The 15248-nt window shown below is 40.5% G+C and overlaps 1 protein-coding gene across 2 annotated transcripts in view; it reads left to right on the forward strand.

The window, feature by feature from the left end:
• The first annotated feature begins 215 nt into the window (after positions 1-215).
• LEMD3 (LEM domain containing 3) overlaps positions 216-15248 on the forward strand; it is a 40979-nt gene continuing 25946 nt past the window's right edge. For both annotated transcript variants that reach the window (XM_064701874.1, XM_064701875.1), the window contains exons 1-2: positions 216-1801; positions 15068-15105. In XM_064701874.1, the coding sequence (XP_064557944.1) occupies positions 283-1801; positions 15068-15105 (1557 nt within the window). In that variant the 5' untranslated portion in view covers positions 216-282. The remainder of the gene's footprint in view (positions 1802-15067; positions 15106-15248) is intronic.

The following is a 15248-nucleotide window of genomic DNA, read 5'->3' on the forward strand; positions in this document are numbered from 1 at the left end:
GGACGGGGCAATCCTGGGCCCCATCTCTCGCGGTGGCGGCGGGAGTGGCGCCAGCCCCACGCGACAGCCGCGACCGAGCGGGGGCGGCCGGGAAGGGCCGGCGGCGCCGGGCGGCCCCGCCCCGCTCATCCCCCGCCCGCCCGGCCGCGCTCCCGGCGGGCGGCGCCGCGGGGTGACGGGCGGGTCTCGGCCACAGCCGAGTGCGGCGCGTCAGTTCCGGCGGGGAGCGCGGCGCGGCGCGTGGGTCGGAAGCGCCGCGGCGGCGGCGGCGGGGAGCGGAAAATGGCGACGGCCGCGCAGCTCACGGACGAGGAGCTCTTCTCGGAGCTGAGGCGCTTCGGCTTCTCCCCGGGGCCGGTCACCGAGAGCACCCGGCCCGTCTACCTGAAGAAGCTGAAGAAGCTGCGCGAGGATGAACGGGCCGGGGCCCGCGGCGGCGGCGCCAACAAGACCCGGAACAGCAACAACAATAACACGGGAGCCGGAGCGGCGCCGGGCGGAGGCGGCGGCCCCGGGCGGGCGGCCCCGGGAGCGCGGCTGGCCGGCGCCGAGCACCCCTTCCTCCCCGGGACTGCCGCCGGAGGCGGCCGGGGCCGCGCCGCACCCCCTGCCGGGGGCGGCAAAGTGCTGCTGGGCTTCAGCTCGGACGAGTCGGACGCGGAGAGCAGCCCCCGGGGCCAGGCCGGCGGCAGGAGGGAGCGCGCTGCGCCCCTCTTCCGCGGCCTCAGGCCCGCCGCCCCCCACGGCGCCTGCGGCGTGAGCAGCAGCTCCCCCCCGGAGGAGGCGGCCCGGCGGAAGCCCAACGCCTGGTGGGGGGCGGCGGCCAGGAGACCGACGGCGACTCAGGGTCTGAGGGAGCTCGGGGACGGCGAGGAGGAGGACGACGACGAAGAGGAGGAGGAAAAGGAGAGCGAGCAGCAGCGGTGGAAGAACCGGACCGTGAACGGGAACCGGCTCCTCTCCTACGGAGGCAGCAGGGACAAGTACTCGGACTCGGAGGAGGAGGAGGCGGCGGGGGCTAGGGCCAAACAGCAGGAGGAGTCTGCAGTTCGCCGGCCCAGACGGAGCCTCAGCAAGTCGCCTGCTCCATTCATAACAAGCAAATGCGCTGCAGCCGGCGCTGGCGTGATGGAGACGGGCCAAGAAAGGGCTGGCGGAGGCTGCGGTGCTGCTGTGCTCGTAACGAATGACAGGGCGGCGGGGGCGGCTGCTGCCGGCAGTCTAGACAGGGGCAGAAATCAGGAGGAGGAGGAGGAGGCGGCGGCGGCGGCTGGGGGAAGAGGAGGAGGAGGAGGATGTGAAAATCTGGACTCTAGTCCTCCCAGCCCCAGATACCGCATTGGCCTACCCAAGAAATCCCCATCAGTATTGCTGTTGCCACCACCGCTCACGGACGTGGACAGCGGCAAAATCACTGACCCTCCAGGCGCCATTAGGAAAGCGACCAATAACCATGTTCTCAGCGGTGCTCCTGGTAGCTGTAATGTTGAATCCAGGATTTATTCATCTACTAATAGCCTTCCCCCGGGTGGAACCACCTCCTCCCTTAGACTCAACCACTCCAATCATACGGGTTCAAATCATACCTACCTGAAAAACACCTACAAGAAGAATCTCTCTGAGCCCGAGGAGGAGCTTCTCCAACAGTTCAAAAGAGAGGAGGTATCCACCACTGGAGGCTTCAGTGCACATTACCTGTCCATGTTCCTCTTAACTGCTGCATGCTTGTTCTTTCTGATACTGGGATTCACATACCTGAGAATGAGAGGTTCTGGAGTAGCTGAGGATGTGGGAGCCAACAGTAAGTATTAGGTGAAGGGTAAGAGGAGTTTCTGCAACTGGATGTAACAACTGTTAATGCGCCTTTGCGTTCCCAGACCTCTCTTACTGAACAGTTCTGGGTTCCACCTTAGTATAATCTCTCTTTAGAGGATGGTGCACAGAGAAATTGTCTTTCCTTATGTATGCGCTTTGCAAGCTGGTGTAATAAGCTTGCAAGATATTTGAGGATAAACTTAAATCCCAGCATTCCCTGCTCTAATCTGTTGATACCTTACTTTCTAGCAAGTTTTCTTCCCAAAGCAGTTCTGTGGGTTTTGTTCAATTTAGCAGGAGTATCGTTAATGGAGAATTGGCGAGGTAAGACTTTACGTTAATCTTGCAGGGGTAAGTGCACAGTTAGATACCTGGGATTCCTGCAGGGCTGAGATTTGGCTGTAGTTGTTTGGTAATGAAACAGGTTGTTTTCATTCATGTGTGCTGAGGCTTGAAAAGGATCCTAGGTTGAGATGATGTTGTGCACTATGACAGATTTTGTGCAGTGAATGCTTGACATATTGTGTATTGTTTTCTAATAAGTGATTCCTTCTAAATTTAGTTGATAATAACGTTTATACATGAATTACTGCTGTGCTTTAGTCTGAATTTCAGAGCATTCTTTTTTTTTAAAATACTGAATTATTTGGGAACTCCTTTAACATGTGGAAGTAACTTGGAATGGATTTAAAACCTACCATTTTTGAAGAATACCAAAATGGAAACATACCACCTGAGGGTAGTGATTCATGCTAATTCAGTTCTTGGCTGTTTTGAAATGGACAGTGGAGATTCTAACATCAGAAAGAAAAACCATTACATTGCTGTCCTGAGTTTTCACTGCTTCTGGTAAGAAATTATGCAAAAATCTGGTTTTGGGATGTAAGAGCGTTAGAAAGTTGTTGGCAGCTTGCACTCTTCTTGAAATGATTGAGGATGTTGTGGGGTGTACAAGTGGGGCAAGTATGTACATTTTTTTTTTTATGGAGAGTAGAGGATTTATGTCCTCATTTGTGGACATGTATACAGTGCCTTGTAAGGAATGATCTGACTATTACCTTGGGATCTGCTAGATGTCCCAGGGCAGCCGTGTGGGCTGGCTTTTTTTTATTCCCTTTCAAACTTTGTTCATTACATTAGGGTAGCAGAATAATTTAAAATTCTGTTTAATGCTCTTTGACAGGGGGGTGGGGGTGGCATGTAAAACATTTAGTGTTGAGGAAGGACGGTAGCAGCAAGGACTTGGGGATTTGCAGTGGTTTCATTGCGATGGTCCACGTGGCTTTTAAGTCTTGTTCAGTCTTGTTTTTTGAGCTGGCTGTGAACATACACAGGTGGGCTATAATTAGACACAGTGTAGTGTGACTGTTAGGACTGCTCATACTCTGGTCAGCTTCTGGCCATAACTGATAGAGACATGCCTGCATTTTCTTATGTATGGATAAGCTGTATTCTTGTACTAGCATAAGTATTATATGCTGCATTTGGTCTTGAAATATGATTTTAACCGGAGAAGATCTGTCAGCCTGGGGTAAACTGCCAAATTCAGTGGTTGAGTTAAAACTGGCTTGTCTTCCTGTTTGGTAAAAGTTGAGTGTTTCAGCAATGCAGATAGCAATAGTTCTTAAAGTTCAGAGTGGATTTTTTTTTTTTTTTGTTTTTTTTTTGTATTGAAAAAAATTTGTTTTGGAATGTGTGAACGTTCCTTCAGAGCATGTGGGATGACTGTGTTGAGTATATTGCTCTTAAAAAGTTAACCCAGCTGGGACTGTTACACAGGAAAAATTGTGCTCTTCTTAGAGGACCTTGCTTAGGATAAGCTGCCTAGTCAGTGCTCTGGTAGCCCAGTGTTGCTTGGTAGTTCAAGTAAACCAGTTCTTGGCCGGTTCTTACTTGCTCTCTTTGCAGTGGAACTCTCGAAAGTGGATTTCCTGAAGAATCGTTCTGGCAATGGCACTCGTATTTCATCTGTGCTGCTTCCTCACAGCCCCAGGCTTCGCTGCAACATAACAAATGGGAACGGGAATAGTGTCCTTTGGCAGAAGCAAACAGCAGGTTTTGTGGCTAGCTCCTTTGATAGGAAGAGGAGCAGGCCACTTCTTTTAAGCAATGTGGGAATGAGGAGGGACTTACCTTGCCCATATGTTTAGCACGTGCTTACTAAATTCCTTTTAAATCAACATATGGAACAAAAATACGGTGGGTCTGTAGAACGGGCAAGAACAGACAAGACAGGCTAATAAAGACTGATGTTTACTGAAAAGGGGGAGAACCCTGTCTTCCTAAGCTTAAACATCATCCAAGTGAGTCCTTTGACTCTTATGTTTATATGGGTGTATTGTCTGGTTTTTTTAATAGAAGCAGAAATGATTCATACTTTTTAATTAAAATAGTTGTATATCTCAAAAACAGCCTTATCATTTAGGCAATTGGATATTGAGATTTTTCTGTCTTTTAGGTGGTTGTAGGTTAGATTCTGTTGAGTGAGAGTGATTTGATGGTGGAAGAAAATCAGCTATTTTAATTTCCAGTCTGTGTCATAAAAACTTTCATGGTTCAGCAGAGTTGTAATATATGCATCTAATTATCATGCTTACTATGATAAAGCAATAAAGACAGTTATTTGTATATTTGGTGACTTCTTATTTTAAATTTGCAGGGAATGATGCACAGTGAGCTTAATGTTGGTTTTCTTAACAGTTAAGTGTTTAAAATGAAATGCAATCAAAGTAAGGCGATAGTATGTTTGTGATGTTGAGAAATACTTATCACAAAGTACACTCAATATCAACACTTACATATTTGTCAATCTAAGAACAGAGGAGGTGTGTCTGATGAGAGGGAGGCTTAAAAGCAGGTGTTGGAGTTGAATTTAGGCCAGGTGGAGTAACATAAATGGGAAGGGGTGAGCAGATTATTTCACAAGGGACTTGTCACTTACACTTACATTTTACAAGAGACTTGTGCATAGTGTTCAAATGATTTTTTATGCAGTGCTCTGAAATAGTAATGAAGTGCTTCAGTTTTTTCACATGTAGCATAAAAAAAATCAGAACTGGGCTAATCCTTCTGTATCTGAGCTATAAACGTCACTTGAATTAAGGCTTTTATGCATTTTGCTGTCTAAAATATAGATGGGGTTTTTCTTAAACCCGCTGAAATGAACTGCTCTTCAAGCTCACATAAAAGACCCAGCTAATGCTAGTGCCTGTTATGCTTGCTGTCTCTGACAGTACTACATTTGAAAAACATCAGTTTGGGCTTGGTGCTCGTAACCTCGTTCCTTTTGCTCTGGCTGTAAAGCATGTTTTGTTTGCACCTGCCTTCAAAAGGCCATGGGATTATAGCAACTTCTTGCCAAGCCAGCATAATATTTTGTCAGGAGAATGGTACACTGTAGTCTACTTCCTAGGTTCTTCAAATCCTGGAGAGGTGTGTGTATATCTCTTTCAACTTCTGTGCTTTTGTGATGTTGTTCTGAGCATCTCTAGTGGCTGTTCCTGGAAGTTAATTCTGAAGTTGTTTTTAATGAAAAGTTGGTAACAGTTATCAGATGGGTTGATGTTGCTTTCAGATCTGGTTCACTTTCTTTCTGAAAGATGTGGGTGCTAGTACAGATACTGTTGAAGTCTGTCATCTGAAATAGATTGTATGTAGGTTACTTCCACCATTTCTGCTCCAGTACTTTGTCTGGGAAGCAGTTGATGTGACAAAAGAAAAAAACAGAACAGAACAAAACCATCACAACAAAAAATGAATCTTGAAAGTTTCAGGTAGGTCTTGTTTAAAGTCTTATTTTCTTATAAGAAGCCTTCTAAAGTGACATCTGTTGCTAGCAATTTTGGTCTTTCTATGATACTTGTTACAAAACAACTGCTAGGAGGATAATCCTTACTATATTTACTACAACTTGTGTTTTTGAAATGTTAATTCAGGGAGACTTAGCAGTTGTGCATATTCCATGTGTAAGCTTAAGCAAATCACAATTCTAAGAGTTTTATTCAATTCCATTGATGTTCCTTTGTTCTTGAAGTCTAAATCTCTCAGGTGTTAAAACTTCCATGGAATTTTATGCAGGGAATTTAATTGCTAAGAAGTTAGACTTGCTGTATAAAAGACAAGATGATGACTGTTAAGCTCACAGGCCTGCAAATTACTGTTGAAGTGCTGTGGTATTTTGCAGATAACTGTTATCAATTTACTTGCCTTCTAAGATCACCTTCTCAGAAGAGTCTGTTCTTTACAGTGTTGGCTTTAATAGAATAAAATTGTTTGTGGATAGGAAGTACTTATGGAAGAGGACATAATAAAGGGAGAGAGAAAAATTAAAAGATTTGTAACATTTCTGTGTTGTGTGCCTATTAACGTTACTTGTGCTTTGCAAAGGATACCCTGACTTGTATTCGACAATGTAACAACTTATATTGAAATACTAGCATGTTGCTGTTTCACTTTCTGTATATTGCTTGAAATCCTAGTTAGCAAGTATTTCTCAGCTAGGTGATATAAAAGAAAATCCTGGCGTTTTTCTTAAAGACTGATCTCTGTTGTAGCAATCTCAGTTCTATGGTTTGATGAGTTTTGGATCAAAATCAGTATATCAAACAAGAAGAATCCCTAGGCTGTCTTCATAAGGTAAAGCCAGGCAGCATAGTTAGATTTCCTTAGGATTCTTGGCAATTCTAAGCTCTCATCTTCCTTATGGTATGTCAGAAATTATTCTTTAAAATGAGGAATAATTTGGCCTTTTATCTAGGAAAGTTGAATAATTATTATTTAGTGACTTTCATCTAGGAAAGTCTAAGTAATTGCTATGTAGTACAGAATAGCTCAGCTGACAGCTTCAAGTCCTTCCTAAAGGATTATAAACAGTCTATTCACCTTTGTAATAGATATGGAGTATAAAGAATAAATAAGAAAATTGCTCAGCAGTGTTAGAAACAAAACTGATGGAAATTCAGAATTCCTGTTTTTAGGGAGATAGTGGTAGTTGATACTTTGTTCAGAATATTTATGACTACTTTGCATTCATGTGTTTAAGTGTGCTGCTGTTAGCAGATGTGCACAAAACATTCCTTATGCCATTACTGTAGATTCTTGTTACGACATTTTTTCAAAGTTACTGTTGGAAGCCATGAGTTTTTTCGAAGTAAGTAATGGAAAATCTGGACTAGAATCATTTTCCTGGGGACCAGGGATGCAGAAAAGCTCTGACAGGAGTTAGCCTCTTTTCATTAGATATCAAAAAGTAATCAGAAGTTTGCACTGCATTCTACAGTGCATAGTTTTCTCAAAAGCAAATTTCATTTCTAATGTGAGAAAGGTGATCCAGAATCTGAAAGCAGATCTGGTAGCAACTTTTACATTTTAAAAAGCACTAGAGACTAGAAAGGTGTGGGAAAGCAAAAAGCAGACTTGTTTCATTTGTTAAGAACCTCAGTCAACTCTAATACTGTTCAAGTGCAATACAGATATTTCTGCTTAGGACAGATGCATAGAGTGATAATGGATGCAGTGGAAATATTTTAAAGAAGAGCCCATGATACACAAAGACTTAAATTTTTGCCTTGTAGGAGCCCTACTTAGCCCTGTTTCAGTTCACAGTCTATAGTTATCCCAGTACAGGAGGAGAATCAGGCCTGCAGTCCTCCTATCTCTGGGATTGTGTTTCTAAAAACCATTTACATTTAAATCCTTTTGAGATCTGTGTTTCATCTGAGAGTAGTAGATTTCAAACTTTAGCTTGACTGCTTACCCAGCTAAGCTGGCAGGAGTTGTAGAGTTGTACCCAACTGATCCCTGTCATGCTTCTGGACTTGTGCTTCAGTAACAGTATGGACATTTGAACAGGCCAGAACTGCTGCTTGAGAAAGTTGCTTCACTAAAAAGCTTAGGCAAGTAAATTAAGCCAGTACAGTGGTTTTTTGTTGATGAAAGTGCTTTTCTAGTGTTGTGGAGAATCATGGAGTGTTGTAATCATGAGGCATATGTTCCTTTTGCCTATATAGTTCTTGTGAATGTATTTTCTGCTAAAATTAGTTGTCTGTTGTGATTTGTGTTAGGTTGAGGGCAATAAGTTTACTGGTCAGTGACTGTGAAAGAAGGTAGCAGTGCCTTTGCTGTGATTATAGTAAATAAGGACATGGTGTAGCTCAGGTCTTGATCAAAAGTAACCTTGGTAGCTTCTGCCCACTGAGCAATTCTGATACAGAAAAGCTTGTCGAAAGGGGCAGTGGTACTGATGGGAAGAAGCATACTGATCTGGGCAGAGATTGATTGAAGAACCACTGCACATCTTAAAGCCGAGCTCATGTAGGTTCCTTCTGTGTTAGAAGGCTTGCTAGAGTTTGTAATGTTCAATGTGGAGTTTTTAATGTTCAATGGTACTGTGCTGTACCTCCCACAATGTTATTTGGTGCTGCTTTTCTGTTCTGCTTATCTGTAAGCATGAGAAGTACTTATGCTTTTACATCTGCGTATGTAAAAGCAGGTGTGGATAAAAGAGTAAGGCACTATGGGAAATGGGGAATCTGAGCTTTGCTAAAGGATGTGTTCATGTTTGGGTACTTTGTCTTTTGCATATAATAATAAATGCATGTTCATTTTGATATAAACTCAAAGAAACTAAAAAGGTAGCGTTGAGAACACCAAAGAAGCTGTACTGCTATACTGTTTGTACAGTGACCTTGGAACCAGGAGTAGAAGTACCAATCTTTTGATTACTCCTTAGAGCTCATTCATTCAGAATGGGCAGGTACATATGCACAGTTCGATCTGGTGATCCTGGGTGTATTATGATCAATGCCTGTTAAGTTTTGCTGCAGCCCTGAGAAGGAGCTGTCCTGGTAATTGAGGACCTAAGGCCAAATAGGGTCTGCCAATTCCTTCTGTAAGGGAATGAGTTAGCATGTGATATCCTTTGCCATTTAGAAGATGGAAATGTTCCGAGCTGCTTACACAAGCTTTGGGATCAGACTAACTATATGGCCAGCTCCCTTAGGCATGAGATACGTGGTTTGAGGAAAGAATTAGGATCTTATTCTGTAAACTTTTTTTTCATAGTTCAAGCACTGAGTTTTATGCCACTATGTAGTGACCTGCATACTGCAGAGTTGTCATGTGCCAAAGGTGTGGTACAGTTTTATTGCCCCTAGTGTTTGAGATATTGGTAAGACTCACTTGTACTTCCTGTCTTCTTTATTTCCTGTTTCTCTATGGCAAGTGAGTTTCTTGCCAAGAAATGTTTTGGATTTTCTTGTTTTTCTCCTCCTCTCTAGATCCACCAGGGTCAGAAGTGTGCACAGTACTGCTGGAAGATTCATCACCTTAATCCACAAGCTGATGATGTAACCTTTTAACTAATAGGCATAACCTATTTCATTAATAAATAGAGATCATAACGTTAGTTCAAGTTCAGTCTTAGTTCAAGCAGACTCTTCATCTGAGTAAAGGATGATGGTGTGTTAGTCCAGTTGTTGCCTTTGGATAATTTTTATTTGAACCAGGTAGATTAATCAAACAAATCATCAAACAAAAGCAGTTACTGTGGTAGACAACCTGGAAGGTTTAGCCAGCTCTTCAGTCTTAGTCTGGAGGAGTAAAAATGGAAGTAACTAAATATTCCCTGGTGTTATGCATGTCCAGTCTAGTGTTATGTTGTGTATTAACTGCTGAGCGCATTCTGATTTTGAGCCCTTCTAACTTGTACAGTATGTGGTGAGCGGTTTTCTTTCTTCTCTTAACTACTGTGGATACTTGTAAACTGTCTGCTGCTTCCTCCATGAATGCGCATCTTTGTCGTGCCAAGAGACCTGCTAGCAACTCCCTCTCTATGTCCTGCATGGAGCACCTGTTTTCAGTGTTGTGCTGTTGTGTTCAGGCTTGGTAAATGTATTGTTCAGCAGTTCTGCTGCTCTTAGTGCAGCAAGCACTGATAGAACAATGTGTGCTGAATGATTTAAAGGACAGAGGCGCAACAGAACCCCAGTTTTAAAAATGAAAAATTCCTGTGATCTGTATCTTGACTTTGTTCCTGATCAAAATGTTACCTTTGGATGTTGTAAACTGTTCATACTCTTATTAGTACTTTGTAACTGAAGTCTGTCTGGAAGAAGAGGTTATAACTGTGATTTTATTTTGGAAACTCTTCAAGACAGAAATCCTTATTACTTGTATGAAATCACAGGATATTTGTATCAAGACTGGGCCCCTTGGCAGAGAGACAGTAGATTCAATATTTAATTGCAGCTTCCCATTGATTCTTAAACCTTCTGTGTTTCAATAACACTTGCTTTATTAGTTTGCTTTCCACTTTGAACTTTGGAGTTTGAGGAAAGCCGAATGCTTCCTAGTTTAACATAAAACATGTTGTGTTGCTATGCTTTCAAGATGGAGTTTCCCCTTTTTTCTAAATTTGTGTTCATTTGTAGAAGCAGTGGATATTTTTTTAACCTTATAAAATGTAGGGAGCTAAAATTATTTGGGAGAGGTGCAGAAAAACGCAGAAGAGCTATTTCAGAAGACTGTTCTGATTCTCTATCCATAGTAAAATGCTGGTATGTGTCTGAAGTCTAACGTTTCTCCTGGTAATGTTTTGCAACTGCTTATAAGAGCAGTCTTAGTGTGGTGGGTTTTTTATTTCCTATGTATGCACACTAGCCTGTGGTGAATACTGTGTGTATGTGATTTTAATCTAATTTTTACAATGCACAGCAAGTGAACTTTTGGGCCATTTTCCCTGGTAGAACAGAGACAACTGTTTCTTCTATTTGTAATATAATGCAAAAGAGCATGTGTGCAAATACTGTTACTTAAAAGTATTTCCTTAAATACTCTTAAGAACTGACAGCTTTTATAATTTTTAGGTTTTTTGATCACTAATGCGAGTACTAAAATGAAATGAATGTTATTATTTAGTGAAACTGAATAATCTGATGAGAAGCTTTCCCAAAACACTTGTGTCTCTTCTTAAATATGAATTAAATTGGCATGACTCACAGGGGCACCTTTCAACATTAAGGTCTATTCTAACCAGCATTTAAGTAGCAGGAGTAGATTTGAATCTTTCTAGAAAGGGTGATACAGCTAAACAAAGGAGATGGTTATTTTGTTGTAATTTTTTGGGCTTTTTATTTTTTTAAGTAGTGAAAACTCCAAAGGGAAATTCTGATAGGTCATATCGTTTTACCTGAAATAATGAAGACTCTTATTTTCAGAGCTGATAGAAAATGTGTCTGAAGTATGTATCACAAATATGATTTTTAATTCTTTTGGAGGGGAACTTTGTCGGTAGAAGGGAACAACATGAAATTGTTGATTATGTTGTCAATCGTTACATCACTTACTCAGAAATAGAATGAATTAAAATTATATTGGCTGGGAAAATGATCAATAAAAGAGCTTTAAACTGAGCCAGTTGAAAATTGACTAGATATTAAGGAAAGGTTCAGCCATTTGTAGAGTTCACTAATCCTTGTGGCACATTATCTTCAAAACTGACACAGCCAAGGAGTATTCAGACTGTAATGGGGTACTCATAGAAATATAAAAACCATTTCCAAAGTGCACAAAGATGATCCATATAGAAGGAATTGCTGTATGATTTGATGTCTTAATGTCAAAGCAGAGAGATTTAGCCTACTGCTTTGAAATGGTTTTTACCTGAGTTAGAGAAATACGGAACTGGAAGGTAATGCAAAACTGCTTGTCTGTTTTGAGCATTGAATAATTGCAAACAGGAAAACAAAGACAGGATTAGTTTGTTTAAGAAGTTTGAAATATGGAGCTCTGGAATAACATTTCAAGCAATAACTCGTTTGTTTGGTATTTTTCTGGCATTTTCTGGTAGTTTAAGAGCTCAGAGGAACAATTTTTTAGAATTATTCTTGACACATACATGGTATGTCACTGGGTGAAGTCACACCTTGATCCTAGACTTAGAAAAAGTTACAGGTCTGTTAGCTGACATTGAAAATTCTTGAGTTGTAAAATTATTGAAAACTTGTTTCGAGATCATGTTTTCTGATAGCAGTGCTTCTACTATTGTTTCTTACTCTGGTAGCAGTATATTATCCAGCTGATGTATTTGTTTTAGTAGGAGAAAAAAATCTGATGGAAAGCATTAGGTTATCCTCTTACAGAACACATCTTTGTAAGACAGATATTGGAAATGTTACTACTTCTCTTTTGGGTTTAGTCTGCTTGTGGCTTGGTGGATGAAGAGGAGAAAAGTACTTCACAGGGAGAAGCATTCTTGTTTCTGCAGAAGCTGCTACCTTGGAGGGATATGTTATAGTGCACAGTCCCTGAATCCTGTGGGTGAATGGTATTTGGTGCTTTGTGGCATCACACTGAGAAACGAGCTGCTTACTGGTTAATTGGGATCATTCTTATTTCTGCTGCTGCAGCTTTACAGCTCCTTAAAGTTACATTGGAATTTTGTTTTTTCATCTCTAAAATCACATTATCTGTACATTCAAAAATAGATTATGGCATTACAGTGGTTCTGTTAAAAATGTCACCTTAAAATATTAGGAGGAACATAGAGCTGCAGAAAGGTTCAGAGGTGGCTTTTATAGCAGGGAGTTAGAGGGCTCTCGAAGGTGTATGAGTGATGAATGAAGTGAAGGCATGAATGTTAGGAAAGGGCTGAATAGTATTTAGTACTCTCACCTCTTGTACAAGGGTACATGTTTTAACTTTGTAGCATAAGTAGATGGTAAGTTGTTCTTTGAAGTCCATTAGAATGCGAGTTTGATAGACTATTTTCCAGGTGGCCAACTATTGCCTGGTTGAGGTCTCAAACCCGTTTTGAGGAGGAGCCTTGGGAAATATATGTTCAGATAAAAAATATTATATTAATAATTAATTCTTTATATAATGTTTCATTTTGTAGAATTTATCACTCTTACAAATATAGTTGCATATTCTAAGAACTGTCAAGAAAGCTTTTGAACCAAGAATGCTGACGTAACATATTGAAATACCTTAGGCATGTTGGAGTATGTGAGAACTTTGCATCTGTGACTGAAGCATGTGGGAGGATTTGGTAAGAGATTAGGTTCTGGACAAAAGAAAGAAGGGTGTATTCAGAAGACGAATTACTGAAGAAGTTAAGGAGTGGCCTTATTAACTCAAGTGAATTGAGGTTATGTGGTAAATAAATGCAGATTGATTAACAGTTGTGATTGCATATGCAGCTGATAAATTGCTGCAGTTGCATTTTGCTTACTTGCCTCATACAGCACCAGTCATGCTAAACGAAATAGCATCATATATAAAATGTACTTCAGTTTTTGGTTAACAGTAACAATCACTAACTTCAGAGGGATTTCATGGAATTCCTATAGTGTGAGTTAAAGAGTTTCAAAGATTGCTACATTTTTGTGATAAGTTTTTTTGAAGAGGTGATTGGTATTCTTGGTCATTGTAACCACTATGTATTTGTGAAGGAGAGGCAAACATTGACATATCATCTGGCTTCCTTAACAAATTCAAGGTGTAATTTATGTAAATATGAAGTTGCCCAAATATGAGATAGACTTTCCCAGCATCACAATCCCAGTAAAATCAAACCACCACCATAGCCTCTACTTAATTTCTGGGCTGCCCTAGCATATCTAGAATTTCAGGTGACAGTTTTCAGTTTGCGTTTTTGCAGGCATGGAAGTATTGAATATGTGTAAGTATGTTAGTCAGGTGTACTAAAATCTACTCCCTCTTGTACCTTGTGTTTGTACCTTCCAATCTAAAACCACTACTCAGTCAAGATTTCATGTGTGCGGAATAGCATTGACCCTGGAGTCTGTAATTATCCTTGTCTGGGTAACTAACAATCAAACTAGGTGTTTAATTCTATTTTAGGCTGTTTACATTAAATGTTTAGTGTGCTGGGTGTGTTTGTTTGAGTTGATGAATGAAATACATAAAACTTTAAAGTTTGTAGCTTGATAATCCAGTAAGCAATGGCTGTGAATTTGGACCTATAGAAACCTATAGAATGAAATCATGAAATGCTGTAGGGCTTGGTATGCAAGAGTCTTCAGCATCTGCTTGTATCAGCTTTAATTAATCTTATATCTGAATACAGTATTTGGATGTCTGTGAAAACCAGTCCCTGTGTTTGGGTGATTTTGGTTTGGTTTAGTTTTTTTTCCATTTGCTGTATCAGAAGAAGCCGAAGGGCTTATTGGGTTGGTAACATGCTTAATTTTTTTCTGAACTGAGGCACATGGACAGACTTGTTTGCAAAGTTGCAGAGAGTCAAGCCTTCTTCATTTAGGAAGTGTTTTCATTGTCCCTCTGTTTTATACATCATTTGTTGGTTGTCACTGTAGGAGTGTGGATCTTAACCATTGCCACATGTAGGAGCAGAGAAAGGGACTTCAAACTTCCTTTCAAAACTAAGCTGAAATGGATCAACATTTGTCTGCTGACAAGAGTGCTACTGAAGTTCATGCAGTTAATAAAAATCACATTCTTTTACAAATAATTAGGTTTTTTTCTTAGAAAATGATTTTTTTGTTCCTTATCCATATTCACTTACACTTGACTAAGGTTGGGAATCCTGTTTTATAAGCTGGGCCTTAGTTTCTTTTGTATCCTCCATTTCTCCTAAATGAGAAATCTAGCCATGAATTTGATCTAATATGTCAACCTTTATATTTCTATTTCCTGTTTATAACTAAAATATAAATATAACTCTGATCAGTTTGAGCATGGTTGTGGATCAGCAGTCAAGATATTGTCAGTCAGTCTACTCTTGGATGGGCAACTCTTAATATTTTGTGGATACCTATATGCATGGGAGTGCATGAGCTCTCAGTGTGTCATCTCACTCTTGTTAAAAGAACATTCTGAGTTGTAGAGTTTTGTTATATGTATTAGTGGTGAGTAAAAGAGAGGTTTTCATTTTTTAAATTGTCCACTAAAATGTAAAACCTTCAAATTATTTCAAAGCAATTGAGTTATAAAGCAAGAGTTCAGCAAATGGCAAGTACAGTTTTGTTTGTAAGGAAATAGCTGTGAAATTTGTTGACATACAAAAATCTAGTAAAACCTAAATGCTACTATACTGCATTATCAAATGCAGAGTTAGGCCAAAGGTTAATAGATGTCTCTGTTATTTGTCTTATTATGGACCATGTTTTTATCTTAACTATTGCAGTGTTGTCATAAAGCTACAATGTTGGTATACCTTTTTAGTGTTTTCAGATCCTAGAGTGAATTAATTTTTTTCTTTTTTTCTTGACAGTCAAGGATCCCTTTAGTGAAGAACTCAAAAAAATACAAGTAAGTAAAACCACTTAATGTTGAGATTTTAATCTGTCAGATGATTGTATACAAACAATATAGATCTATTCAGAAGGATGCAGTTTTAGTAAAATTTGCAGGAAGTAAATGCACTTCTTGTAACTGGTATTTAAAATTTTTTT

The sequence above is a fragment of the Zonotrichia leucophrys genome, chromosome 1A (genome assembly GCF_028769735.1).
Source record: "Zonotrichia leucophrys gambelii isolate GWCS_2022_RI chromosome 1A, RI_Zleu_2.0, whole genome shotgun sequence".
Classification (NCBI taxonomy): domain Eukaryota; kingdom Metazoa; phylum Chordata; class Aves; order Passeriformes; family Passerellidae; genus Zonotrichia; species Zonotrichia leucophrys.